The 27,969-nt window shown below is 35.8% G+C and overlaps 1 protein-coding gene across 2 annotated transcripts; it reads right to left on the reverse strand.

Moving 5' to 3' along the window:
- Window positions 1–3,057: 3,057 nt before the first annotated feature.
- LOC123550187 (uncharacterized) lies at window positions 3,058–22,933 on the reverse strand. 2 transcript variants are annotated; one of them, XM_045338630.2, is made up of 9 exons: window positions 22,817–22,933; window positions 20,417–20,668; window positions 15,821–17,393; window positions 14,379–14,539; window positions 12,725–12,871; window positions 11,780–11,918; window positions 10,923–11,023; window positions 8,617–8,934; window positions 3,058–8,125 (listed from the first exon to the last, which is right to left on the reverse strand). In XM_045338630.2, the coding sequence occupies exons 2-9, from the start codon at window positions 20,651–20,653 to the stop codon at window positions 8,075–8,077; spliced, it is 2,727 nt and encodes a 908-aa protein (XP_045194565.2). In that variant the 5' UTR covers window positions 20,654–20,668; window positions 22,817–22,933; the 3' UTR covers window positions 3,058–8,074. The 2 variants fall into 2 exon arrangements, with proteins under 2 accessions (XP_045194565.2, XP_045194557.2); XM_045338622.2 differs by lacking the exon at window positions 22,817–22,933 and adding an exon at window positions 21,508–21,678.
- Between the last annotated feature and the right edge of the window lie 5,036 nt (window positions 22,934–27,969).

Here is a 27,969-nt window from a genome sequence, read left to right on the forward strand (position 1 = left end):
CTTCCATTTTTTCAAATAGTTCCACTTGACTGATTTAAGGGGCCATTAATAAAATTAGAGCTAAACACAGAAATACCTCTCATGAACTGCTTGATGGATATTTATCAAACTGTGTCTGTAGCATGCCTGTAAGGTCCTCACTCAGTTTGCTTCAAATGGTTCCACCTGACTGAATTTAGGGGCCAACAGAGGTAAAAATAGAAAAACCTTAACACAACTTTTCCTCTTGAACTAACTGATGGATTGTCGCTAAAACTTGGTCTATAGCATCTTTGTAACTGGTCCTCTCTCCAATCTATTCAAGTGGTTCTGCTTGACTGCTTTTATGGGCTTTTCCAGAGCTTTAAAGTAAAAAGTCTTTAGATTTATACTAAACATAATTTGAAGAATTCATGGTTCAGTGTGTCATATATTTTAGGTAAAATAGTCAGCCTCGGTGAGCAACTAAGGACCACTATAGACTTCTTTAGTTGAAATAAAACTTGATGTACAGCATCAACATAAAGTAGGCATTTTCATTTAATCAGGAATCTCATGTCAGATTTGTTTAAAAATTACGTAAGACCCTGTTTTGGACTATGTTATTCTGTCAAGCAATTAAGGAGGCATGTGTCATAATTATAATGTTGACATAATTACTTGTTAATTGCATAATTTGATTATTTTAGTACATTGGACAATTTTCTCTTCATAATATTATGTCAACCCTTGTCACTTGAAATGATTGATTCTGCAACTGCGACCAGTGTAGATCATGATCAGCTTGCATATCCGTGTAGTCTGATCAAGATCTGCACTGTTTGCCATTCATTCAGTATCTTTTTGGTAAGCCCCCTTTTAACAGTTAATGGTGCTGTCCAAATTGAAAGATGGACAAGGTCATTATAGAAATTTCGCAGGGTAGGGGTTAAGAATACCTTCCGTCCTTTAGCAATTTCGTGTTCGCTTTGTAACTCTTGAACCCCTTGAAGGATTTCAAAGAAACTTGACACAAATGTTCACCACACCGAGACGACGTGCAGAGCGCATGTTTTGGATGTCTCATTTCAAGGTCAATGTCACACTTAGGGGTCAAAGGTCATATGAGTGTGTTTCGTGTCCGCTCTATAAGTCTTGAAACGCTTGAAGGATTTCAAAGAAACTTGGCACAAATGTTCACCACACTGAGACGACATGCAGAGCGCTTGTTTCGGATGACTAGCTTCAAGATCAAGGTCACACAGGAGTGAAAGGTCATATGACTTTGCTGTGTCCGCTCTGTAACTCTTGAACTGCTTGAAGGATTTCAAAGAAACTTGGCACAAATGTTCACCACAATGAGGCGACATGCAGAGCACGTTTTGGATGACTCGCTTCAAGGTCAAGGTCACACTTAGGGGTCAAAGGTCATATATGACTTTACTTTGTGTATATTGCTATGCATTGCAGTGCTCTTGTTTTTATTTGGCAGATCCCTTTTTGTTCTCTTACAATAATTTTTTTTTTAATTACTTTCCTTTTTGTAACTATAAATAGCTCATTTTGAAACTTTTTTATTATTGGCAGTAGGGAAAAACCGAGACCACTTTTCTGTGGTACAACATGGATGGTACATCCAATATTTAGATGTATTTTGACATAACTTTACCTGGTAAGAATTTTTTGTGGACTTAGATTTTTTTTTTCTTTTGGAATTTCTTCTTTTTGTTGTTCCTGTCCTTTGGGTTTCAACAGTCAAGTTCTTTAAATGTTGCTCCCATCCTCTGATGTAACCCTTGGGGCATATATTGTCCCGCTTGGCGGTGCTCTTGTTCTATAAAATTAAAGACTTGCGGGGTAAGATTTTGTTTTATTCCTACTTTCAGTTTTCTCTTGGTAGGTTCAATGTTATTAATGTTAATTTTGAAACCAGTCTCTGATTACAGTCTTGCTACTGGTTACTTTCAAATGTATGCTCAGAAACGACCAATCAGAAACTGGAGTTTTGAGACAGGTTTCCAAAGTTACTTTTATAACACTGAACCCAGGATTTTGAATAAAGGAATTATGAGTTTTGTTTTGGGGCCAGATGAATATTTTCTGTAACGGTTTGACAGAAAATAATGTGTTTGACACCATTGTACTTCCACCTTGTTTATATGAGAAAGTTTTCAGTTACTTGCAGTGAACAGCGGAGTACTGATCCAAAATCTAGGAACACTAGTTTGGTAGAACAGGCCACCACCATATTTCTTTAAAAAAAAATATGTCTTAAAGAATTTTCATTGCATGGAGAAACTTACCAATATTTTAGTAGAAAATTCTTTTCCTACACTACCACATTAAACATTAAGAAAATCTATGTGATGAACATAAATCAGCTTAACTCTGTATATCAAATCTCATTGTTATCAAATGCAGTATTTGCATATACAGTATATTTTGTTGGGTTTAATACGACACCAACACAATTATAGGTCATATAGTGACTTTCCAGCTTTTCATGGTGGAGGAAGACACCAGGTGCCTCTCCAGGCATTATTTCCCCATGGATTGGCATCTGGGTCGAGCCACCCATCTTCTGTACAGTAGACCAACATACCGGTAATGCAGCACAAATTATGGACTGGCAACTTATATATAAGGATCTGAGTATTTAGTTATGCTCCAGACACAAAATATGAAAGACAGTTTTGACCTTTTAGCTCAATTTGTGACATTGACCTTTGACCTACAGAGCAGGTTCAAATGCTCTGTGCATTCTCTCATCGCCATCTACCTATATGCCAAGTTTAAAGTCAATACCTTTTATGGTTATAAAGTTATGCTCCGGACACGAATTATGACAGATGGACAGACAGACGAACGGATGCACCATCACATAATACGTCCGCTTTTCAAAATGGGTGTATAATGATTTTTTTTCATATATATATATATAAACAAGAGCTGTCACTAATGGCGGCAGCCCTTCTGTTTCCATGGCAACAGAAAACAAAATATTTATTTTTAGACACCTATTTGAACTGGTTTTCCTTAATTCTGTAATATAATCTTTTTTAACTTTTTTCAACCTAGAATGAAAAAATAATGACTTCACACTCGAGAAACTATAGAAATTAATTAAAATTTCAAAAATTAACTTGCCAAATAAGTAAAATACACACTAAAACAGCTGTCTCAGTGGTAAGCTTTTTTCTAAAATTTCGAATTGTCCTACCCTTTTCAATAGATGTCCGATTTTAAAAAGGAATTTCACCTTTATGAATGGCTGGACAATAACTTTCATATGAAATCTAGCAATATAAGATCATTTCATTGGTCGTACATGCGATGGGGAATATTCGACTCGAGGGTAACTGTTTATCCCGTTATCCGAGAGCCGGATATTCCCATCAGCTACTACAGCCAATGATAGAATCTTTTTCTTGCATGCCATATTCAACAAGTAAAAATAAAATCAAATGTGTGATTTTCTTTATGGCACTTTTTTCTTACAGTAGCTTATTTAAACAAAGCATAGCAAATCAACGTCCATAAACAGGGAGGACGTCATGACATTTCAAAGACAAGTTACAATGTTTCGTTACAGTTTTGTTTTATCATTTGTAGCGTAACCTTATGTATTTTTTCACCAAAAAAACCCAACATATTTTGAACTGAGAAAGATACTATAAGGAACAAAGAGGAACTATCAAAGTATATGAGTCTTATCTTGTTTTATGTAAAAATTTTCAGTGAACACCCCTTCGAACAAGAGCATCGCCTTGCGGGTGCAGACGCTCATCTAATTTTTTTTGTCTACGTATAATAGAAATATTGTCATACCCATGATTTTCTAAGTCAAAAATGGGCCATAATTGTTGCAAAAAGGCAATGTAGAGTTATGGTACTTGCTTTGCAGAGTCAGCTTTTAATGGTGAATAACTGCTCCAAGTTTTAAAGCAATTGGAGAAAAGTTGACCTTAATGCAAAACTTTACCAAGAAATCTGATATTTTCTAAGTCCAAAAGGGGCCACAATTCTTGCAAAAAGCAGGATGGAGTTATGTTTATTGCTGTACAGAGTCAGCTTTTGATGGTGAACAAGTGTTGCAAGTTTTAAAGCAATAGCTTTGATAGTTTAGGAGAAAAGCTGACCTAAACACAAAACTTAACCAAGAAATCTGATTTTCTAAGTCTAAAAGGGGCCATAATTCTTGCAAAAAGCAGGATGGAGTTACGTTTCTTGATGTACAAGTGTTGCAAATTTTGAAGCAATAGCTTTCATAGTTTAGGAGAAAAGCTGACCTAAACATAAAACGTAACCAAGAAATCTGATATTTTCCAAAAGGGGCCATAATTCTTGCAAAAAGCAGGATGGAGTTATGTTTCTTGATGTACAGAGTCAGGCATTGATGGTGAACAAGTGTTGCAAGTTTTAAAGCAATAGCTTTGATAGTTTAGGAGAAAAGCTGACCTTAACATAAAACTTAACCAGGCAACGCCGACGCCAACGTCAATCAAGTGATGATAATAACTCATCATTTTCTTTCAAAAAAATCAGATAAGCTAATAATAAATGGTATTCCTTAATCTGAATGATGGACCAGTCCATTTTAGAAAACTAACAGGCTCAAGGTTAAGAAAAACAAGATTATTATGAGCTTTGAGTGTATTTCTGATACATAAATCACCATAAATTTCAATAACATCCAATAAAGAAACACACATATCTAAGAAAAAACAGCTGTGTTTTTAAAGTTTTTGCCTTCTTTCTGTATATAAATCAATGCGCAAAAATTATTTATAAAGATCATAAAGGAAATTGTTGAAGTACATTAAAACTTGGATATAGCAAACACATCCGGACCTTAGACGATTGTATAGCGTAGTGAACAGTTTGTTTATACATGGATGTTGAACCTACCAGTTTGTCATATGTGTAGTTGAATCTCTTTGATAAATATTAATGACATTCTGTGGTAAAATCATGTTTTCTTTTAGTTATTTCTGGTCTAGTTTGTATGAAATAACCAGTCCATTAAAGAAAATTGCATTTCAAGTGGTCTTGTTTTTGTTTTTTTAAACAAAATACATTCTGAAACAATATATTTATATTAATCGAATTGCTATAAAGAAAACTAAGCTGATATATATTGAGGATATTACATGAGTGTCTTTTCATATTGAATTCATTAAACGAGTTGAATAAAATAATAAAATGCGAGGCTCTGTCCAGCATTTTATCAATTTTATTCAACGAGTTGAATAAATTTAACGTGGAAAGTCAAAAATGTAATATTCTTTTTATCACATGTTAGCTTTTCCTGTTGAAACATAAAAAAACCTACTATCTTTTAACTATTATAAACAAGTCAATTTGACCAACATCTACTATTCTATAAACGACTTCGATGTCAAAGCTTTATGACACTACTGTATTACCAATTTTATGTGAAGGCTTTATTTCACTCCCGTTACATCAAACGTGATAAAACGTGTAATTTGCGCTTTTATATAATCATCTGGTGTGTGTTACACGTTTAATTTCAGCAACAAGCATTTCAAATTCTTTAATTTTGATTTATGGAAAAAAATATTCATGTGAAATGATGAAAATATATCTGAAAATTTTCGTTATAAGCAATAATTTAAATTTCCTGCATGAATTATTGCCCTTGGTTCAAAAATGGGTTCCTTATAGCCGAGTTTTTAGTATAAACAGGTCTGTATCCATAGACCTTTATTTGAAAAAAAGAGGGCAAAAATCAGGTACTACAATGAAATATTGTTCATTTTATCCAAGTTTTCATTATATCCAAGTTTGCTATCAGAGATTTACTGTATATGTTTCAGCTAAAGCAGAGATATTAAGGCATTCTAAATACTGTCACCAATATCAAAATTACAATGAAATTAATTTCTTCCTTTGTCTTTTGTAGTCTTGAAAAATATACTTGGAAAGTCCTTGAATTCTGTATTTAAAGGCACTGACCTCCAGATTTTTGCTACAAATGATTTTCCTTTAAAACTGTAGTTTGGTCATATTACAAACATTAGAATATGAGTTTTTGTTTCTAAACTATCTTAAAAATGCCTAATCAAGAAAAAAAAGATGCTGGAGTAAAGAATCGAACTCGAGTCGCCACGCCAATAAAAACTTTCCCGCTGTCTTTACCAATACACTATGAAGGTATGTGTATTTAACAACCGTTTAACAGAGATATTTATGATTAAGGCAACTTACCTAGAGTTAAGCATTACAAACGCTTTTCAATTTTCACTGTAAAAATTAGTAAAAACAACTCATTCTCATGTGTTTCCATTACATATAGTCTGTCAGTAATTAAGTTTCAAAGCTTTCTTAAGAAATATAGCAATAATTTCCTGATACCTAAAAATGTTTTCTGTTTTTGTTGTTGTACGATCTGGAGGCCAGTGCCTTTAAATATAAGCAGAATAAAAAAAACTGTATTTTTTACAGGATAACTTAATTCATCAGTATCAAACAAGGACACAATAAATGTAAACACCTAAAACAAAATTCTTAAATACTTGTCATAAAAAACAAAACAACTATATATAAATATAAAAAGTTCAATGATTAAATAAAATTGCTAAAACATCACTACATGTACATATTACCCAACAAAACGCACATATCTATAATAAAAAATTGCACCAGGTTAGCTTACATCAGGTTCTGTATTTCTGTGTTTGGTACACATGTATACCACTGTACAATCTGTTATCTCAGCAATGTTAAAAGTGGTTTTTCTTCTTCCAAACACTTTATAATACAACTGGGAACTGAATTAAGTAAGTGCAGTTGTAAACAAAAGGAAGAACAATAACGATGCATGATACTGAGATAAACAATGTCATGAATAATCTACTGTGCTTTTGTAAAATTATCAGCGACACTTCTTAAATTTTTACAAAAAAATTCTTACATTAAAAACAGTTCTTCAAATTACCATAGAACAATCCATGACTTTTTGTTCAATCATTAGTCAGTCACATCTACCAAGTAAGGAAAACAGACACATCTCCTGGACAAGCCCTTCCTCCCCCCTCCTGTGTTAAATCTGGCAAAGAAAATCCCCTCTTACATTTTTTCAAAATTATTCTAATTTTCAGAAAAAGAGTGATAAATATCATCAGATTTTTTTTTTAATTTGCTATTAATGTCAACAAATTCAGTTAAAGATTTTTACTAGATAAAATCAAAGGCTTGGAGGAGAGAAAACTTTGGCCTGCTTGGTCAAATTGAGCAGGGGACCAATCTCCTCTAATGTTTACCAAGTAAACCTCATTTCATTTGGAGATAGTATTAGATATGCCCATACTCAATAATATGTCAACAACAATATCAGGACCAATATGGCAAACATTTTACAACCTATCTGTGTGTGGATAAGCGACTCAACTTTTTAAATGTGGTTTTCCAAATGAAACAAGGAAAAAAATCACTTTATTATCACTTCATATACTTCTTACTATAAGAGTTTAATTCTTAACACTTACAATATGACACCACTGCTGCGGCATTAATTCTATACTTCACTTCCTTAATTAATGATACTTCACACAATATTTTTCCTGTTTCGACAGGATATAATTGTCTTTATCTTCTAAGATATAGGTGATTAAATGAGATGGGTGTATAACTGATATTCTCCATATTTGAGCTGCACCATGAGAAAACCAACATAGTGCATTTGCAACCAGCATGGATCCAGACCAGCCTGCGCATCCACGCAGTCTGGTCAGGATCCATGTTGTTCACTAACAGTTTCTCTAATTGCAATAGGCTTTGAAAGCGAACAGCATGGATCCTGACCAGACTGCGTAGATGCGCAGGCTGGTCTGGAACCATGCTGGTCACAAATGCACTATGTTGGTTTTCTCATGGTGCGGCTCATTTGTCGTTATTGTACACTTCAATGTATGATAGAAACATCCACAAAGGCAAGAAAAATATGCATTCTTTGTAAGATTATTTCAATCAATTGTCACTGAGCTGTCACAATGCACTTTTCAGATAGTATACAACATAAAAACATGCGTTAATTCCAGAATTAATGAATTATTTGGAAGCAATGTCTTGGTTATTCTGTTGTAAGATCACAGTTTCACTGTCTTTGTACAGCTGGCTGGCGGCACACTGGACATATTGCATTTCTCTGAAAAAAAAACCCCAAAAAAAACAAGTAATATAAAACTTAAATACTGATATCCTAAACAGTTACTGACTTATGTATCTATTTCATAATGCATAGTCTTAACAAATATTCCGAAATTTAAAGTTTCTTTATAATACTTTATAATATTCTTGCTTCGAAAGTGTTTGTTCATCAGTTAAAAACAAACTGGTACTGTATTTATATGATATTCAAATGCACATTTTTCGTTTTGTATAAAATCAAATGAAAAATGTTGAACACCTGGTAGGTATACAAAGTTTATACTGTCCATTCATCACACAAGATGTGAACTCCTCTTTAACTATTTCTACTCTTTCCATCTAATATCTTAAAAAAAGCCATCATCAACATCATGTGGTTAGGTGCATAATATAGTTTCATGATCAGTTATGCCCCTTTTTTATGACTTTATTCACTCATATCTTTAAAACCAGCTGGAAAAGTCTGCCTAAAGATTTATGACTACTCACCCTAAGCCATTCATCTATACAATCAATGTGATATATATGGCAACATGGTAGCGTTCTCAGTCTCTCTCCATCACTGAACTCACTTAAACACACTAAACAGTCTGTTTTATTGTTTTCACTTTCCCCGGAAGTTGGTGTTTTGTATGTATGCACTGGTAACAACGAAATATCATTTTCGTCCATTCCTACACGCCTAACTTCACCAAGATTTTCCGCTAGTTCCCACAATGCCTCATAATCATTGAGGTCGATGTGGTTTGGTATCATCATGTCGGGAGCTCTCGTCATCAGCAATGTAGCCAGTAACTGCGGATCACGCTAAAATGAAGAACAAATTGCGTGAACATCTAACCACTGTAATGACTAAATCACAAAAATTATGCAATTTTGAATTTATACAGGGATCAAGTGTTTTACTTTATATAACCAAAATTCGGGCTGGGTCTGGAAAATGTCTTCTAGATAGCCAGAATTTTGAGATGAGTTTTTTAAAAATTTCTGGAGCCCTGACTATACATGAACAAACAAGACTTCTATTATTGTGCTGATGAAGATGCTACCTCTGCACTCTCGTTTACAAGATGCCTTCATCAGCGAAAATGATCCTTTTGATCAAATGATCAGAGATAGGACTATAGGTGATTTCACGATAATACAAAAAATACATATCTAAATACATATGTAGTTTATTGCTATTATGAATCCAAGTTAAATATAAACAACAGCTAATGACAGCTCCTTGAACTATTTGAAGCCCTTCCACTTAACTATTTGAAGCCCTTCCACTTAACTACTTGAAGCCCTTCTACTTAACTATTCGAAGCCCTTCCACTTAACTATTTGAAGCCCTTCCACTTAACTATTTGAAGCCCCACTTTACTATTTGAAGCCCTTCCACTTAACTATTTGAAGCCCTTCCACTTAACTATTCGAAGCCCTTCCACTTAACTATTTGAAGCCCTTCCACTTAACTATTTGAGGCCCTTCCACTTAACTATTTGAAGCCCCACTTAACTATTTGAAGCCCTTCCACTTTACTATCTGAAGCCCTTTCACTGAACTATTCAAAGCCCTTCCACTTAACTATTTGAAGCCCTTCCACTTTACTATCTGAAGCCCTTTCACTGAACTATTCAAAGCCCTTCCACTTAACTATTCCTTTCTAAACTATTTGAAGTCCTTCCACTTAACTATTGGAAGCCCTTCCACTTAACTACTTGAAGCCCTTCTTCTTAACGTTTCGAAGCCCTTCCACTTAACTATTTGAAGCCCTTCCACTTTACTATCTGAAGCCCTTTCACTGAACTATTCAAAGCCCTTCCACTTAACTATTCCTTTCTCTTAACTATTTGAAGCCCTTCCACTATTCTATTGAAAGCCCTTCCACTTTACTATTAGAAGCCCTTCCACTTTACTATTGGAAGCCCTTCCACTTAAGTATTCGAAGCCCTTCCACTTAACTATTTGAAGCCCTTTCACTTAACTATTCGAAGCCCTTCCACTTAACTATTCGAAGCCCGAAGCCCTTTCACTTAACTATTCGAAGCCCTTCCACTTAACTATTCGAAGCCCTTCCACTTAACTATTCGAAACCCTTCCACTTAACTATTCGAAGCCCTTCCACTTACCTATCTGAGGCCCTTCCACTTAACTATTCGAAGCCCTTCCACTTAACTATTCAAAGCCCTTCCACTTAACTGTTCCTCAAAGCCCTTCCACTTTACTGTTCTTCGAAGCCCTTCCACTTAACTGTTCCTCGAAGCCCTTCCACTTTACTATTTTCGAAGCCCTTCCACTTAACTATTTGAAGCCCTTCTAGCCCTTCCACTTAACTATTTGAAGCCCTTCCACTTAACTATTCGAAGCCCTTCCACTTAACTATTTGAGGCCCTTCCACTTAACTATTTGAAGCCCTTCCACTTAACTATTCGAAGCCCTTCCACTTAACTATTCGAGGCCCTTCCACTTAACTATTTGAAGCCCTTCCAATTAACTATTTGAAGCCCTTCCACTTAACTATTTGAAGTCCTTCCACTTAACTATTTGAAGCCCTTCCACTTAACTAATTGAAGACCTTCCACTTAATAATAACTTACAAACCTAAAAGCTTCATTGAAAATTTGTATGAGGTTTCATTGCAACTCTTTTAAAAGTAGTTCACTTCACTAACTTTACAAAACCCACTGCATGAAAAACTCACAGAAGTCAGGCTCCAATATACTGTCCTAAATTACCATTTGTGGTGTATAAATAGTCCATGAAAAGGATGAATATAACCGTATATATAATATAAACATTACACTTACGTTGATACTGATTAGCCTGTCTTCTCCATTCTCATCCAACATGTAATCTGGATCATTTTGGTAACGGTAATAGTAATCCTGTCCCGGAGGAATGTCATAACCTGAGGTAGAAGTTATTAGTAAACTGTTACACATATTCTCATTAATTATGTTACCCAGTACTTACTTAAAGAAACCTCCTTCATTATACAAACAGCACTGAACCATTGACAGAGGCAAACACAGTTTTTTAACATTCTTACAGCTGCACTCTAAAATGAACTTTTACAAGCACAGCATCCATAGATGCTAAGGTGTCTTTGTAGTAAAGAAAATACAAAGCAAAGCAAGTACAAATGTATAATTCATGTGAGATTACCCTAAGACCTACGTTGAAATGTCTGCTTCAAAGTTTCTTGTAGTGTATAGCTATGTCTCTACTTGCCTGTAAATTTAAGTATATAGATACCTTACTATGTAGACAGTTGTCTGCCTCAGGTTTTTTTTTTAATCTAAAGCCATGTCTCTGTCTGCCTATAAGCCAGCATAACTGAAATATCTGGTCATCTGAACCACCTAAAACATTTGGCGATAAAGACCTAAGAACTATTTGAGCCACACCATGAGAATACCAACATAGTGTATTTGCGACCAGTATGGATCCAGACCAGCCTGCGCAGCTGTGCAGTCTTGTCAGGATCTATGCTGTTCGCTAATGGTTTCTCTAACTGCAATAGGCTCTGAAAGCGAACATGGATCCATGCTGGTCGCAAATGCACTATGTTGGTTTTCTTATGGTGCAGCTCATTTTTCTATAATATTGTGCTGAAGAATCTGTAATAGACTGAGCATTTGGAAAGTAAAAGGCAAATATTTACCTTCATTTATGGAAAGACTGTGGACATTATCGAGATATGCAAATTCACTGTCGTCCTGCCTCTGCAATAATGGACGGTCCCAGGTGTTCCGACTTCGTACACGACTGTCCGCAACATTGTTTGCTGCACCACCAATTGGCTAAAAACAGTAATCAAATATTGTACAAGAATCAAAGCTGAATACAGTGTATACTGATACGAGCCGTGCCATGGGAAAACCAACATAGTGGCTTTGCGACCAGCATGGATCCAGACCAGCATGCGCATCCGCGCAGTCTGGTCAGGATCCATGCTGTTCGCTAATGGTTTCTCTAACTGCAGTAGGCTTTAAAAGCGAACAGCATGGATCCTGACCAGACTGTGCGGATGCGCAGGCTGGTCTGGATCCATGCTGGTCGCAAACCCATTATGTTGGTTTTCTCATGGCATGGCTCAATTATGTTCTTTAAAATACAAAAAAAATCTTGAAAAAGACGTTCTCAACAACTCACACCACGGTGTTTTGGAGCTGCATTTAGCTTCCTGGATGAACTTTACCATCTGGCAATCCTTTCCTTTAAACAGGGCCTCTGTGACCCACTTCCCTCACTGCTGTGCACTCAAAATTATGCAAAGGAAGTAAAATTCTTTCCTGTATGGAAGCAAAATGGCTAGCTAAAGTAAGGTTTGTGGTTCAACCCTGGTAGCCCACCTATGTCTGAAATAATATCTACAGGCACACATAGTTTACATCCGCAATTTTAAGCAGAAAAGATACCATTTAAATTAAATTGTGTTCATGTGACTTAACACCCGACAAATCAAACTTTCCTTTTAGATTAACACTTCTAGAGATCCAAAAGGGAACTGTTTATTTTGTATATATTTTTGTTTTTATCTCACCATAAAAGTAATTGTGCATTAAATTTTAACAAATGCACGTAAATTAAGTTAAAATCTACATACCGGACCCACTCTCAATGGTCTGTTGGTCCAAGTATGACCAAATCTGGTATGCAATGGCTGATAGTTTCTACGGGTATTGTTTTGCTCAAAGTTGGTAGCTAGGTTAACCATGTTGCTATGGTGATGATCATCCTCACTTTCCTGCTCCTGTCAATGAAAATATATTAACAGACTTATTTTGGATTCTGCTTAATTTTTTGGACAGTCATTATACTTCAAAAGTAAAATTCTTAAGAATCGAACAAAAGAACAATTTTTTTATGTCCATTTCCACTCCCCACCCACTCCTCCACCCTTTTTTGAGCAGTCTTCTGAAAAAGTGTTTCCAACTACTTTACTCGAGTAAAAAAAAAAAAAGAGTACTGGTAGTCTGAGATCATAGTTGGATGACAACAGTACAACAAGAGCTGTCTCCATAGGATGACACATGCCCCCGATGGCACTTTGAATGAATAGTTATGGCCGATGTTAGAGATTAGGACCTTTGACCTATGGAGCTGGGTCTTGCGCGCAACACGTCGTCTTACTGTGCCACATATTCATAGGTAGTTATTTTAAAATCCATGCATGAATGACAAAGATATGGACCGGACACACCCATCAATGCACTATCATGAAAATGACCTTTAACGTCAAGTGTGACTTGACCTTGAGCTACGGACCTGGGTCTTGCGCACACATCGTCTTACTGTGGTACACATTCATGCCAAGTTATTTAAATCCATCCATCGATGACAAAGATATGACCGACACACCCATCAATGCACTATCCTTTACGTCTAAAGTGTGACCTGATCTTGAGCTACGGACCGGGTCTTGCGCGCGACACGTCGTCTACTGTGGTACACATTCAGCAGTTAATTGGAAAAATCCATCCATCGATGACAAAGATATGACCCGACACGCCCATCAATGCACTATCCTTTAACGTCTAAGTGTGACCTTGACCTTTGAGCTACGGATCTGGGTCTTGCGCGCGACACTCGTCTTACTGTGTACACCATTCATGCCAAGTTATTTGAAAATCCATCCATCGACGACAAAGATATGGACCGGACACGAAAATTGCGGACAGCTGACAGACCGACAGACTGACAGACGGTCAAAAACATATGCTCTCTCGTCTAAGTATGAAGCCTTGACTTTGAGACTACGACCTGGGCTGCGCACTGCACAGTCGTTTTTACTTGATAACACATTCATCATGCCAAGTTGTTTGAAAATCGCATCCATCGATGACAAAGATATGGACGTTACACGCCCATCAATGCACTACCTTTACGTTAAGTGTGACCTGTGACCTTCTGAGCTAACGGACCTGGGAATCTTGCGCATTGCCACGTCGTCTTACTGTGGTACACAATTCATGCCAAGTTATTTGAAAAAAATCTCGGTCGATTGAACAAAGATATGGACCCGAACACGCCCACAATAATGCAACATACTTATAAACGATTAAGTGTTGAACCTTATCATGCTAGACACAATTGATTCTGAGTTTACGACCAGTGCAGTCAAATCATGATCTGCACTGTTCGCCATTCAGTCAGTATCTTTTTGGTAAGCACCCCTTTTAACAGTTAATGGTACTGTCCAAACTGAAAGATGGACAAGTTCATTATAGAAATTTAGCAGGGTAAGGGTTAACATGTACCTGAAGCATTCTAGCAAACTCTTCATCTTGCTGTTCCTGTATTCTCCTTGCATACTCTGCATCATCTAAATGTCCCAACGATTGCCTTTTGGCACCACCTCGTGCTACTAGAGAGTCAGACATCTCTGGTGAGTGCTCTGGTTGAGTAATTCTGTCAGATCCTAAATAGAGCAGAAAATTAAAATTGGGTTAGAAAAAAAACTGTTGTACCTTTAGCCTGCTGGTGGAAAGTGATACTGCCTTTGTGACCAGTGCAGACGAAGATCAGCCTGCACGTCTTTAGGCAGATTCAGTCAGTAAGATTTTAGTGAACACCCCTTTGAATAATAAATGGTATGATGGACCAGTCTATCATAGAAATTTAACAGGCTAAATAGTAATCTGTTTGTTTAGACTGTATTGGAGTTACGCTATTTTGGACAGTCAATATACAATGCTTCTGGATGTTTTGTCATGAAGTAATTGTGCAATATTTCTGCTTTTCATGACCTATAACTTGAAACAATTATGGTAAGAACCCTTTGGCAAGTATGTAACTCCACAATAAGTTAAAAGACCGATGACTGGACACTATCTCTTTAATTAAAGCAAAATTCAGGACTGCTAAAACCATAATAATCTTGACAGACTCTCAACAGCCTAATAACATTCAAGTCTAATAGGTATTTTCATTCATATCTATAACAATCTCAAACCTATTTAGATACTATCCCAACTTCAAGTTCACAAGTTTTTGGCATTTCTATTGGTCAACAGATGTCTCATGCTTACCCAATATGGAACTTACTGCGTTAGTAATTCCATTATGGTAAGTTACTAGCAGATATAGATTGCAATTCACTGTGAAATCATTAACATTCTCGGGGACTAAATTTCATGTCCTGGATTCCGTGATTCAGTCAATCCATAAATTTCAAATTTAATCACAATAAACATGTAAACGTTTCATTTATTTTATGTTCAAAAGTTGAAATCCACAAATTTGTGTCCTCACAAACTTGCCAGTTTTATCAAAATTGTGGAATTTCACAGTAATTAGTAATGTCCAAACTCTTATAGTAATACAAGTAGAGTTTGCAGCAAGGTAAAAGCATTAACCCTTATCATGCTGGACACGACTGATTCTGCCTAAAGTTGCGACCAATGCAGATCAAGATCAGCCTGCAAATCTGTGCAGTCTGATCATGATCTGCACTGTTCGCTGTTCAGTCACTATCTTTTTGGTATGCACCCCTTTTAACAGCTAATAGTACGGTCCAAACTGAAAGATGAACAAGTTGATTTTAGAAATTTAGCAGGGCAAGGGGTAAACCGTTGTTGGCAACAAAATACAGAATATACATCTTGTTAGCTTCTACATATAGACTCTTTTCCATATTTAGTCACCAACAAACCCTGTATCTAATAGTATTAGTGTTAAGAAACAAATGAAAACAGAATACCTTCATCATATCTGACAACAATAGGTTCTCTGGAAGGAAATGTCTCTGGATATTGTTCATCAGCCTGTATTTGCTGTGGAATAACTACCTCAGACCTGCCAGGTCTAGCATTTTCTTCTACATCCTCTTCAGTTTCTTGGACAGTTTCCACTTCGCTTTCAAGGGGAATATAGATTGGATCGTGGTTTTGAGGTACTCTGTCATCTTCTTGTGGATCATAGACAGGCTCAATGTCATTTGTCAGACTGTCGTTCATTACTTGATATTCATTCGCGGTTATAAAATCTTGTGAATTATACTGATCGCCTGCACTTGGAGCAGGAATGTGCGACAGCTGTTGGTTAAAATGCTCTTCTGCAGGAATGAGATATGCTCTTTGATCTGGGAGAATGTCGTATTGTCGACGACGCTGCAATGCTTCATTTTCGCGATCATATTCTTGCTGCAACTTCTGAGCATATAAATAGTCATTAGAAACTCCATCACCAAAAAGAATATTGGATGAAAGATTTGAAGACAAACTGTCACTCAAATTCAACGGGTCTGTTATCAAAGAATTTGCTAGAGTTGAGGTTGGAGAAGTGTTAAAGGATACTGTTGATACCAGACTGTGCGGTGACGAGCCTGCACTAGCAGAAGTGCTATTCATCTGCATTAAATTATCCGCAGAGCTACTAAGTTCATAAGGAACTACCACCGGTATACTAGCGTTTTTCAATCCAGAATCAGAAAGTGCCCTTGGCAATGACAAAGGATTTGTCAACTTCAAAACAGTTGTGCTACGCTCCTGTGGCATATTCTGAACAACTTGTACTGTATTATTCCTAGGCTGATCCATTCTTATATGTGTTATATTTTGGTTCCCCCTGTTTTTCTCCTTATTCTGCTCATCCCATAGATTATTATGAATCTGCGAAATATTTGGCTTATCCAATATCTTTTGACTAGCATTTTGCACTTTGCTATTATCTTTATGATGAACAGAAAAGAAATCTGTCTCAAGATCATTCTCTGGAGCAACTTCTCTATTCTGCTGTGGATTAGTAACATTTTTCAGGTAAATATGGTCTATATTTCTCGGATTTGAAACTGGATCTAAACCAGCTGGTAATGGTATGCTAGCAAGACTCATTAAGGAATCATTATTTATGTTACCAGATTGTGGTACCCGGACAGTTTGATTTTTCATTGCATTTTTATTTATGTTCTGCTTTCTCTGTTTAGACTGATTCACAACTTTCCTACAAGTTGTGTCAGAACCAGTCAAGTCATCCTCGTCATCATAACGCTTTAACTGCAAATGTGGTTCCCAGTCTGGGGAAAAAGTTTTATTCTGACTTTGCACTCGCCTAGATCTGTCCTCATTATTTGCATTCACAACAAATCCATTCCTTTTAATGGCAGAATTTTTATTCCTGTTTTCCTTGTTCTTGGTAGTTTTTGCTCTTGCCCCACCATTTCCAAGCTCTTGCCTGGACACAGTCGAATGGGATTGTACCTGATCACTGCTTGCATCAAACACTGCTAACAATGCTTCTGGGGGACTTGAGGATCTGGTAACTGGCTGAAACACCTATTAAAAAGATAAATGATAGTGTATTTTACTTGAAATAAATTGTATCAACAACAACCATCCTTTGCAATTTATCACTGCAATATTTTTTGGTGTCCTGGTTCTTACCTGCTAATTGACCCATCAAAATTGTCCCACCTATTTTTCTTTTTAATTTTTACTTCTGCAGGAAACTGATTTCTTTTTTTTAACAAAGCTAGATCTATTTTCCTTCTGTGATTTCAGAGCAAAAATCACATTGGCAAAATAAGCAATTTAAAAGTAAAGAACAATGTTTTACATTTGTGTAATCTTTCATGGGAGTAAAAAGATAGAAGCAGACAAGATATTCTGCCTCATTTTGCTGTAAACCTTGACTTTAAACCTACGCAGCTTAATGTTACAATCTACAAACTGCTTTTATGTGAAAACATTTTAATGATTTAAGCCAAGACTTTTACAAAAATTGATCTCGAGGTTTAAAATGCTATGAGAGGACACACCTTACTAACTACCTGACCTTTGATCTCACAGAAATAATGAATATGACAGAAGCTATTGTAATATGCACATTATCACAATATGACCATGTTTAGTATCAGGAAAAAATACTCAAAGAAAGAGAGGGACACATGTAATGGATTGACTATCATTTATATCTCTACTGAACATGTAGGTCTAGGACATTAGTGTGTTAGTTCTCAAACCCATTATCAAATTAAACAAGAGCAGTCCGTAAGACAGCACGCTCCACTAATCGGCGATTTGACAGTAAAATAAATTTATGTCTGAATAAGAAACCTCTACTTTAAGCAATAGTAACAAAGACATGACAGAAAAACAAAGGTTGCCAAAAAACTTTAACCAAGAAAGTGACATGCAGACGCCGGGGCAAGTAGAATAGCACCCATATTCTCCAAATAGTGGAGCTAACAAAGATATGACAAAAAAACAAAGGTTGCCGAAAAACTTTAACCAAGAAAGGACACGCCGATGCTGGGGCGCCGCGGGTAGAATAGCACTGCTATTCTCCAAATAGTGGAGCTAAAAAAGGATTTTATATATATTTATAAGCAAATACAGCCACTGCATGTCATTTTCTGTACTTTGCATGGCAGCCAAGCCACATAAATAATTATAGACCTAAAACCAGAATTGTGTCCAGGTCCATAGGACATGGATGCCCCCACATACTGCACCATCCTCTAATTAGCAAAGTTTTTAGTACAGACCATCTTCACATGAAGCAAATTTTATCTGATAAGATTGTGCATCTGAGCAGCTTTGGAAAGTTTATGAGCAGTTAACCACACCAAATTTTTTCACCATGGCCTATTTTGTGAAATTAAGAAAGGGCAATAATGCTAGAAACAAGAGGACCAAGATGGCCTAAGGTCGCTGACCTGAGAAACACACCATAACAGTGTAAACATGTTTGTCCTAGTGATTTCATGGAGACAACTATTCTGACCAATCTTCATTAAGATTGGACCAAAAATGCAGCCTCTTGAGTGTAAACAAGTATTTTCTCTGATTTGACCTTGTGACATAGCTTTTGACCCCACATTACCCAGATTCAAGCTTGTCCAAGATTCCATGAAAACAAACATTCTGACAAAGTTTCAAGAAGATTGGAGCAAAAAAATTGCCTCTAGAGTGTATACAAGCTTTTCCTTAGATTTGACCTAGTGACCTAGTTTTTGGCCCCACGTGACCCAGATTTGAAATCATCAAAGATATTGTGATAAAAAACATTCTGACCAAGTTTTATGAAGATTGAATAAAAAATGTGGCCCCTAAAGTGTAAACATGCTTATTCTTTGATTTGACCTGGTGACCTAGTTTTTAACACCATGCAACCCCAAAAAAATTAATCCGAGATTTCATGCAGACAAACATTCTGACAAAGTTTCATGCACTTCAAATGAAAAAATGCAGCCCCTATTGCACACACAGGTTTTCCTTTTCTTTTAACAGGTGACCTAGTTTTTGACTCCAGATGACCCAGATTCGAAATTCGACTATCATCAAGATAAACATTTTGACCAAATAAAATTTCATGAAGATACATGTATGGTCATAAATGGGCCTCTAAAATGTTATCGAGCTTTTCGATGACCTAGTTTTTGACCCAACATGACCCAGATTCAAACTTGACCTAGAGGTCATCAAGAAACAAACATTCTGAACAATTCTCATGAGTTTCAAACTTAAACTGTGGACTCTGGCGTGTTAATTAATAAGATTTTCCTTTGATCTCGCCCAGCAACCTAGTTTTTGACCCCACATGACCCTGTTTCTGACCAAGTTTTGTAAAGACTGAGTCACAACTATCATTAGTCTATGGCCTTAAAATGTTCATACGCTTTTCCTTTGCTTTGACCGGGTGACCTAGTTTTTGACCCCACATGACCAAGATTCAACTTAACCTAGAGGTCATCAAGACAAATATTCTGATCAATTCTCATGAGTTTCAAACTTAAATTGTGGTCTCTAGAGTGTTAACAAGACTTTTCTTTGATCTGGCCTACTGACCTAGTTTTTGACCCCCACATGACCCAGTTTCCAACTTGACCTAGAGATCGTCAAGGCAAAACATTCTGACCAAGTTTCATAAAGATTGAGTCACAACTCTGGCCTCTAGAGTGTTCACAAGCTTTTCCTTTGATTTGACCGGGTGACCTAGAGATCAGGGTAATATTAATAATCATGATAATGTGGGAGAAGTTGGACACACAAGATTTTGGGATGTACGGGCAGCAGCAACACTATACATAAATGTGGGGGCATAAAGAGCTTTCACTAACAATTCTTTTAACACTGAATCAAGTGTTCATTATGCTAACTCATTTAAATGTCATCTAAAATTCATTCATCTATTTTCCATTTCATGTGCACTGTTCAATATGTTCTGAGAACAAATAAATGCCTGGCATTGTCTAACTAACTGCCATTATATCATCCAAAAATATTTCTGCATTTTCTTACAATATTATAAATTATCAAATACAGTTAAAGCTGAATTAAGTTGCAATAAAGCCAACCTGTTGCCTCCTGCTGTCTTGTCTTTCAGTGTTTATTCTCTGATGCCCCTGAGTTCCAATTCCAGGCATATTTCTAGTTTCTTCCTGGTTTTGTAGAGTCATTGTATTTGTTCTATCTCCCAATGTATGTTGCCTGGTAACAGAAGACCCTTGTGATGAGTTCTGATTCCAACCTTCAGTCCCTGATTCAAACAATGCATCATCAGGTATACTGTCAAGGTTAAATGACTGCAGCATTTGTGTCTTCAATCACTGAAAAATTCAAAAACAAATTATTTTGGAGGAAAGTTGCGCTTTGATCTTTCAAAGCTTCATATTTTGTCTTAGTCTTACTAATCGACAGGTGATACGTTTATTTCATCTCACTTTCATTTCTTGAGAAAACATCTCGTGCATCAATCTGAAAACTGATCCCTGGAAATGAGAGTCAGCTAAATATTGTCAATGACCTGTGTTCTAAATTTTGTTGACACTTTCAGACAATTTCACAAATGATCATTATAAATATAGAAGGTGAAAATAGTTTAGAATAACTGAAATATCTATTTCCATTGATCAATGTAACAAATATGGAATTATGACGAAGATGCTCATAATTGCTCCTTGCATGAAAGAAAGTATCATTTAAATTTATATTTTTGAAGTCAACTTTAAGACATCACTGAAAACATAACAACCAATTAATAATTTAAAAGTTTTATAAATAAACAAACATGTTCAATTTTATTGAATTTAAAGAACATATATAACTTAACTATTAACATATTTAAGGATTCAATATAAAAGCAAAAGTCATGTATTTGAAAACATTTGTATCGTTTCCAAATATATTGATAATGTATTGTGTTTTGTTTTTTTTCAGACGATAATATCCAGCCCTAAACCTGTACAGTAACTTCCTGTTTTTAAAATTTAATTTGTTAAGTCCTTTTTAACCATCTTTGAGCTTTAATCACTGCCCAGGTCCAAGGATAAATTTGGCATAAACAGAAGACAGATTATCTACCTTGACAACAATGAATAAATGGCAGCATATCAATACATGTGATCAGATTTTCTAAGAGAACAGAAGCTTTAACTAACTATACCACCTGGTGATACTATCTAGCACAAATTTTTCGCACTGAAGATTGGGCAAGTTACTTTAAATGAACACAAATAAGTTAATAAACGATCAAAAAATAGAATTATGTTACACAAACAAAGCTAGACTCAGCCCTTGTTTAAACAATGGAATAAAATGATTAACTAATAAATTATCTTGGGATTCTTGCTCATATTCAACCCGTCTGTTTGAATATCCCAGACTCACCAGTTTCGACGCACATAACAAGCAACATGGCCGCGCTTTTTTATTCAGTAACATACGTGACTCTATTAGATGTTGCATGTGCACAAACCTTTTATGCATTGAATCATATCAAAAACATCTTATTCTAAACAACTGACTGCCAGAAATCAAAAGGTAAACAACAACTAGTGTGGTCGGCCATACTTTTTTCTAACACACCTATTTCGACGCATCTTACATGATACTTGTTACGAAGCTTTTGATTGGCTTAAATATTTGTGCAATCACTGTAAGTAATGTGCTACACCATAACTGTCATGGACGATGCAATAAAACTTGACACAAAAGCAGATGCAAGTAGATAATCAATATTAAGGCCAAATGATATAAATAAATCTGAAAACATTTAAACATTCATGAACATAAGGTGCTAAGAACATAAATCATCTCTGTGCTTTTTTAATACACACTGTCTGATGTTTTTTCTTTCATTTTTCTGGACTGCAGTGTTTACTGAGAAATTGGGCACATTTTGTTTTATACAAAACTTTAGATGAACCCAGTGTTCGCAGCCTACTTGACAAGAGAAAAAAAATGAAGTGAGTAGTAATGATCGCATTGATATATAATGCGTACACATTCCAAAACAGTACATAAAATAGTGCGACTACAGATGTCACATGGCAGTGATGTGACCTTGATAGCACCAAAGTCGGCTGCAGACGTACAACAAAATTTCCAGTAACTTTTTTAATCTAAGCTTCCACAGGGACGTTTTTAAAATGGATGAAAATTTGCATTAGTACAAACATTAAAAATCATGTATAGGGTAAATGTAAGTTGATAAATTTCTTCAAATCCTGAACTTTCCAACTTTTTTAACGGTAAAATTAACCATGATGTTTTCTGTCATTACACCGAGTAACTACGTCATCGGAAACCCCAAGTTAGTCGAAAACGAGGTCAAAACAAAAATGGCGTCGAAATAGGTGTGCGTAAAATTACGTGGTGCGACGATAAGCATAGTTTCATTAAGAATCATAGCCATGTGACTTAGCGACTGAAATTGGAAGATAAATATCTCTTGGAAATTAATGAAAGGACTATACCTATACGATAAATATAGAAATATTTGTCATTGTAAAATTGCCAAGTTTCCTTTCCCAAAAATAAAAACAACAACGAAAACAGGAAGTAATATTTGTTTGATATAAACTCCGTCAATGCCGTACCATCCAAAATGAATTTACTGGTCTCACAAAACTATTGAAGCAGTCTCGGGTAATATTTACACAATCATTACTGGTGACAATAATCTATACCTTTATGCTTTTAAAAAATAAACATACTGTTGTATCTTATCACTTTGTTTGTTTAGCCCTACTTTAATCAGGCTTTCTAAACTCGTTATAAAGGTGAGAACTGGTTTGCTATAAAAGTGAGAAATATCACATGCAATCTGTGTACTGCCATGGAGGTAATATAGAGATGGAGTGCGGACGAGATAATTGGTGATAATTATTTATTATACCACATGTTGTTCCTTGCTGAGCTCCTTTCAGAATCCTACGAGATATATCACCGCAGTAACTTAATTATCACCATTTCACATGTAATTAACATAATCCTTTGAACACACTGTGCGGCACCGCGGTTTTATCGTAAATCAGCAGATGCATCAAAGTTTCAACAAAACGGAAGTTGTGGGTGACATATGCGCACGTGTCACATTTTGCAACTAATTAATACAAACAATGCGCACTGCGGGGGATTCATCGGTAGAATAAATGTACTACTTCTTAAAGCATGCGTTTCTGTGATATTGTAATTCTTCAGATAACAGTGACTCATTAAAGTAAGCACATATAGTTTTCTATATAGTCATTTTAAACTAAATTCTTTAAGGTTTCCTAAAATTTCCTAAAAAATGTAGACATGCTAAATTAAAGATAAGGTATCAAATTTTCATTTACTGGGTATTAAAAACGTGAGCAATTGTGAGCATTTTAAATAACGACCATGTATTAGACTGCATATTTTACATAATTGGTCTTGATTACAAGCTTATGTAAGTCGTTCATATAACTTAAATTTTATTTATTTAAATAGTTATTCAGTTACCAAACACCTTCTTCGTGTATTTATCTATATATCTTTTTATTTATTCGATTATTTGATTCATTTCGCAGATTCGAAGCTGGTGTAAAATCTCACTGTTACAGTTAAACATTTTTCTACAATTTTGTCGCACGATCTGGAGGTCATTTATTATAAAGTGAAATTTCGTTTTCATATCTTTCTTGTCTTTACATTCTGGACATATCCAGGGACTCTCCGGTATAGTTTCAGCTTTCAAATTGGCACAGGAATAGTGCCGCCATTCAAATTCGCATTTTACATGTTCGCAATTAATCATTTCTCTATCGTTTGGGTGTTCACGTGGACAATGTGGCTAGTCATTGTCAGAATCACTACTCCACATCCCTGTTACTTGAATTAATTCATTGGAAAAGAACATCCCTCCAAAACCTTAGCTTTCGTAATCATTATTTGCCATAAGTAACACTTACAATAAAGTCTTTCCAAAAAGAACAAATTCGATGCAAATCAGGTATAATTGCATGACCGTGGATGACATGAAAATGCGTGTATTTCGTCAACTTTAATTGCCAAGATGTCAATCCTATATTTCCAAAACACGTCAGAATGTGTATTTGAAGTGTCAGGTAGTTACTAAACGGAAAATATCGGAACATCCCGATCCCATTATCGGACTATTCCGGTTGTTCATCGGGTCTCACTCGATAAACTCCGTAAGGAACATGATATGCGACTAACACCTAGTTACTACTGATTGACAGGTATTTATCAGAGGATAACAAAGCCGCGGTGCCGCACAGTGTACCTTTGAAGTGCCTTCGTCCGCACTCCATCTCTATATTACCTCCATGGTACTGCACAGTAGCTACACAGTAGCTTATTATGCTAAAGAGAAGCTAGTCTATCAATGGTCCAGCGTTGTATATTGGACCTTACCGCCAATACTAAGACCGTATCATCACCATAGGCCACATGGGATTCTAAAGATGTTATACACGGCGGGGAATCACGTGACGCAAACTGTCGGGTGACACGGACAAAATGGCGTCTAGAAGAGCCGATTTTTTCATAAAAACAAGGTAATCTAGTACTTAATAATTTTTGTTTTTGTCGGTTTGCATTCTATCATATGCGGCTTTACTTCCGATTTATTTTGATACCTGTTTTAAGGCTGAAATCCTTGTACTTTCCGAGAACATTCATTGAATTTGACGAAATAGTACCCAAAACAAGAATGATGGACTCCACGTACAGCTGGTATATTATAAATATCACTGTAAAAAGGCGTGCTTTGTAAATAAATTGAACAATGTTTGCTCCCGAAATGATATCCTTCAATTTTCGAGAAAAAATGTCAAGCTACGCGGCGGCTATAGCTAATAGCGCTCTCTCATATGTAAGGATCTGTGACGTCACCGACAATGTCTGCTATCTAAAAATAGCACAGGTCTCAATGTTCGGACAAACAATCAGTACTTTTTCCTGTACATTAGCATCAGTAAATCCTGGGAAGAAGATAGAAATTTATTTATATCATTGCTCCAGGTAAATCACAGATTTTGCATTTATTTCTTTATGTATTTTCAAGTTGATGCAATTCAAACGATGTATACACTAGACCTAGATACGGAACAGTTCTTCCAATGCAAAGAAATATATTTTGCCAACTTCTTTAATATGTGGACAGCACAATTTTGAATTTTTTAAATTAATGTTAGTAATAGCAAATCGAATTTTCATCAGTTTATGAAAGGATGATGTTGGTCTATTATTTTTCTTTGTGACATCCCAGTTACGGTCATCAATATTATTTGATGTGTGCCTCATTCGCAAGTGTTTAAACATTTATCACCTTTCTGTGTATTTTGTAAAATGTAAAAATATCACATGATCAAATCCTAGTAATCCTGTTGAAATATCGCAATGTCTTGAACAATATGTATAACTGAAAGTCGGCAATATTTTATACACTATTTTTGGCCACCTGGATCTAGTTCTTCTTTGAAGCAATTAACATCTCTGTGAAATGCATCTGTAACGATATGTTACAAATGACACTTCAGTATGACATGTAGATATTTGACTTTTAGCAATGATTTTTAGATGTGATCTGATAAAACATGGTGCTAATCTAATGCAACACCATACTGTTCTACAAAAATCCTGTCATATATATTTTAAATTAGAAGTATTTAATGGACCACGATCACAGCTGACATTTCAAGCAATTAAATGAGGATCGGCAAAAAGTTTGAAAATCATGAATCAAAATTATAATCTTGCACTCGGTGTTTCGAATCCTATTTGCATACTTGTGATAAAGATTTTGTCTTTATGATGCTATATTTCATTATGTTATTTGTAGAATGTTGAGTACTTAGTAATTTGTATGCAATATACTGTGCTTTAAAAAAAAATTTGAACACATCTTTTGAATGGCCCCGGTCTAGCGAAACGCTTATATGACTGTATATTTCCTACGTCCAATATAATGCTTAATGATTCCTTTATTTAATTTGTTAACAGGTTTTTCAAGGAATGTTATGCAGGCAAAGTGTAATTTTCCGTATTTTACTTTTTCAATTCTCTTCGAAGTTTACTGAAAGGTTAACATAAAAATTTAGTATTTATGTGTAATATATAAACAATGCACCCTTGTCCGCAATTCGCGCTTTGCATTATGGTATATCTGCGGTGTGTTTTATTTAATGACGGCCGTCACGTACATTTGGCGGTTTTCACGTACACCCTAAGTTTGGATGGTTTTCAGCAAATCTGTGTGTAAGATTAAAAGTACTTTCTTCTGTACCGTCGCTTTGTGAAACAATGAACATACGCTCTGTAAAGTTTTTGAGCAACCCTATTTTGGTCGACTGAGGTAACCGAGATAATATAGTGCCCTGCCTAAGGACACACCACAACTTGAGTAGCCAGAAATCCCCCATAGCCCTCTCGATCAATTCGTTCACTAAGATATGTAATGTTTTGAATCGATACAGAGCATTTATACAATAAAGAGCATATATACAATAAAGAAGTTTCGAATGTTACTTTTCACAAAAGGCGGCTTTTTTTAAATGAATTTAACCAAATTATAAACAAAAATAAAAAGAATTTGTGAATGGGAATTTTGCTTTTGCTTTGTGGGGGTCGTATGGGGTGCGGGGAAAATTATTTTTAGTTCAAACAAGTAAACACTATAAAATCAGTTCAAAAACCAAAATTGATACTTCCTCATGGTCCAAAGACTACCAGAAAACTTCGGTAGACTTTGCTGGTATGTATTTCCTATTTACAGTAGTTTAGTTAGTGCAGCCAGGTCATTTGTACAACTTATTTGACATTCGGACAGACGATGGGTACCCGTACCATACCGGAGTGGATAGAGTTCCGGCGTGGTACAATAGTTTAGTGAGAACTTCATAAAAGCGCCAGTATTCGATTTCCGTTTTTCGTGCACAGCACGTTTCTAACCCTAGGGTCTAATTTTGCTCTTCTACTGCACTTCTGCTGGTTTTCAAGGTCAGCTTCCAGTGGATACAGAAGAGTTTTTCTATCAAACAAAAAGCTGGCTCATGGAAAAAGAATACTCGGCCGCAAGAACGCCTACGCCCGTGTCGGAATTTCTGTTTCGAGTAATCGTGGTTTTCCACCAAGTTTCGCGCTTGGATAGACGACCTGTACTCGAGCTTCTATTCCATTTGACACTTGGCTTGCGCACCTTGCAAAATCAAAAAAAGTCGCATGTGATGGCCTATCTATCCAGTTGAATAGTTTGGGCATTTTCACGCTTATGTGACTTGACAGCATCTATATCTAACATAACTGCCACACAGGCACGGGTCCAGTGTTTATTTATTTTTCTTTTCTTTTTTTTTTTTTTGTTTAATATAAAAAATCTTTTATTTTCACACAATTAACCTTTTATATGTTAGTCAAATGAAAAAAAAAAATCGATGACAAAAAATCCGGTCACAGTATCATATTCATTGAATATGATACTGTGACCGGATTCATTGAATATGATACTGTGACCGGATTTTTTGTCATCGATTTTTTTTCATTTGACTAACATATAAAAGGTTAATTGTGTGGAGGTTAATTGTGTGGAAAAAAAAAGATTTTTTTATATTAAACAAAAAATAAAAATAAATAAACACTC

This window comes from Mercenaria mercenaria, chromosome 15, assembly GCF_021730395.1.
Source record: "Mercenaria mercenaria strain notata chromosome 15, MADL_Memer_1, whole genome shotgun sequence".
Classification (NCBI taxonomy): Eukaryota; Metazoa; Mollusca; class Bivalvia; order Venerida; family Veneridae; genus Mercenaria; species Mercenaria mercenaria.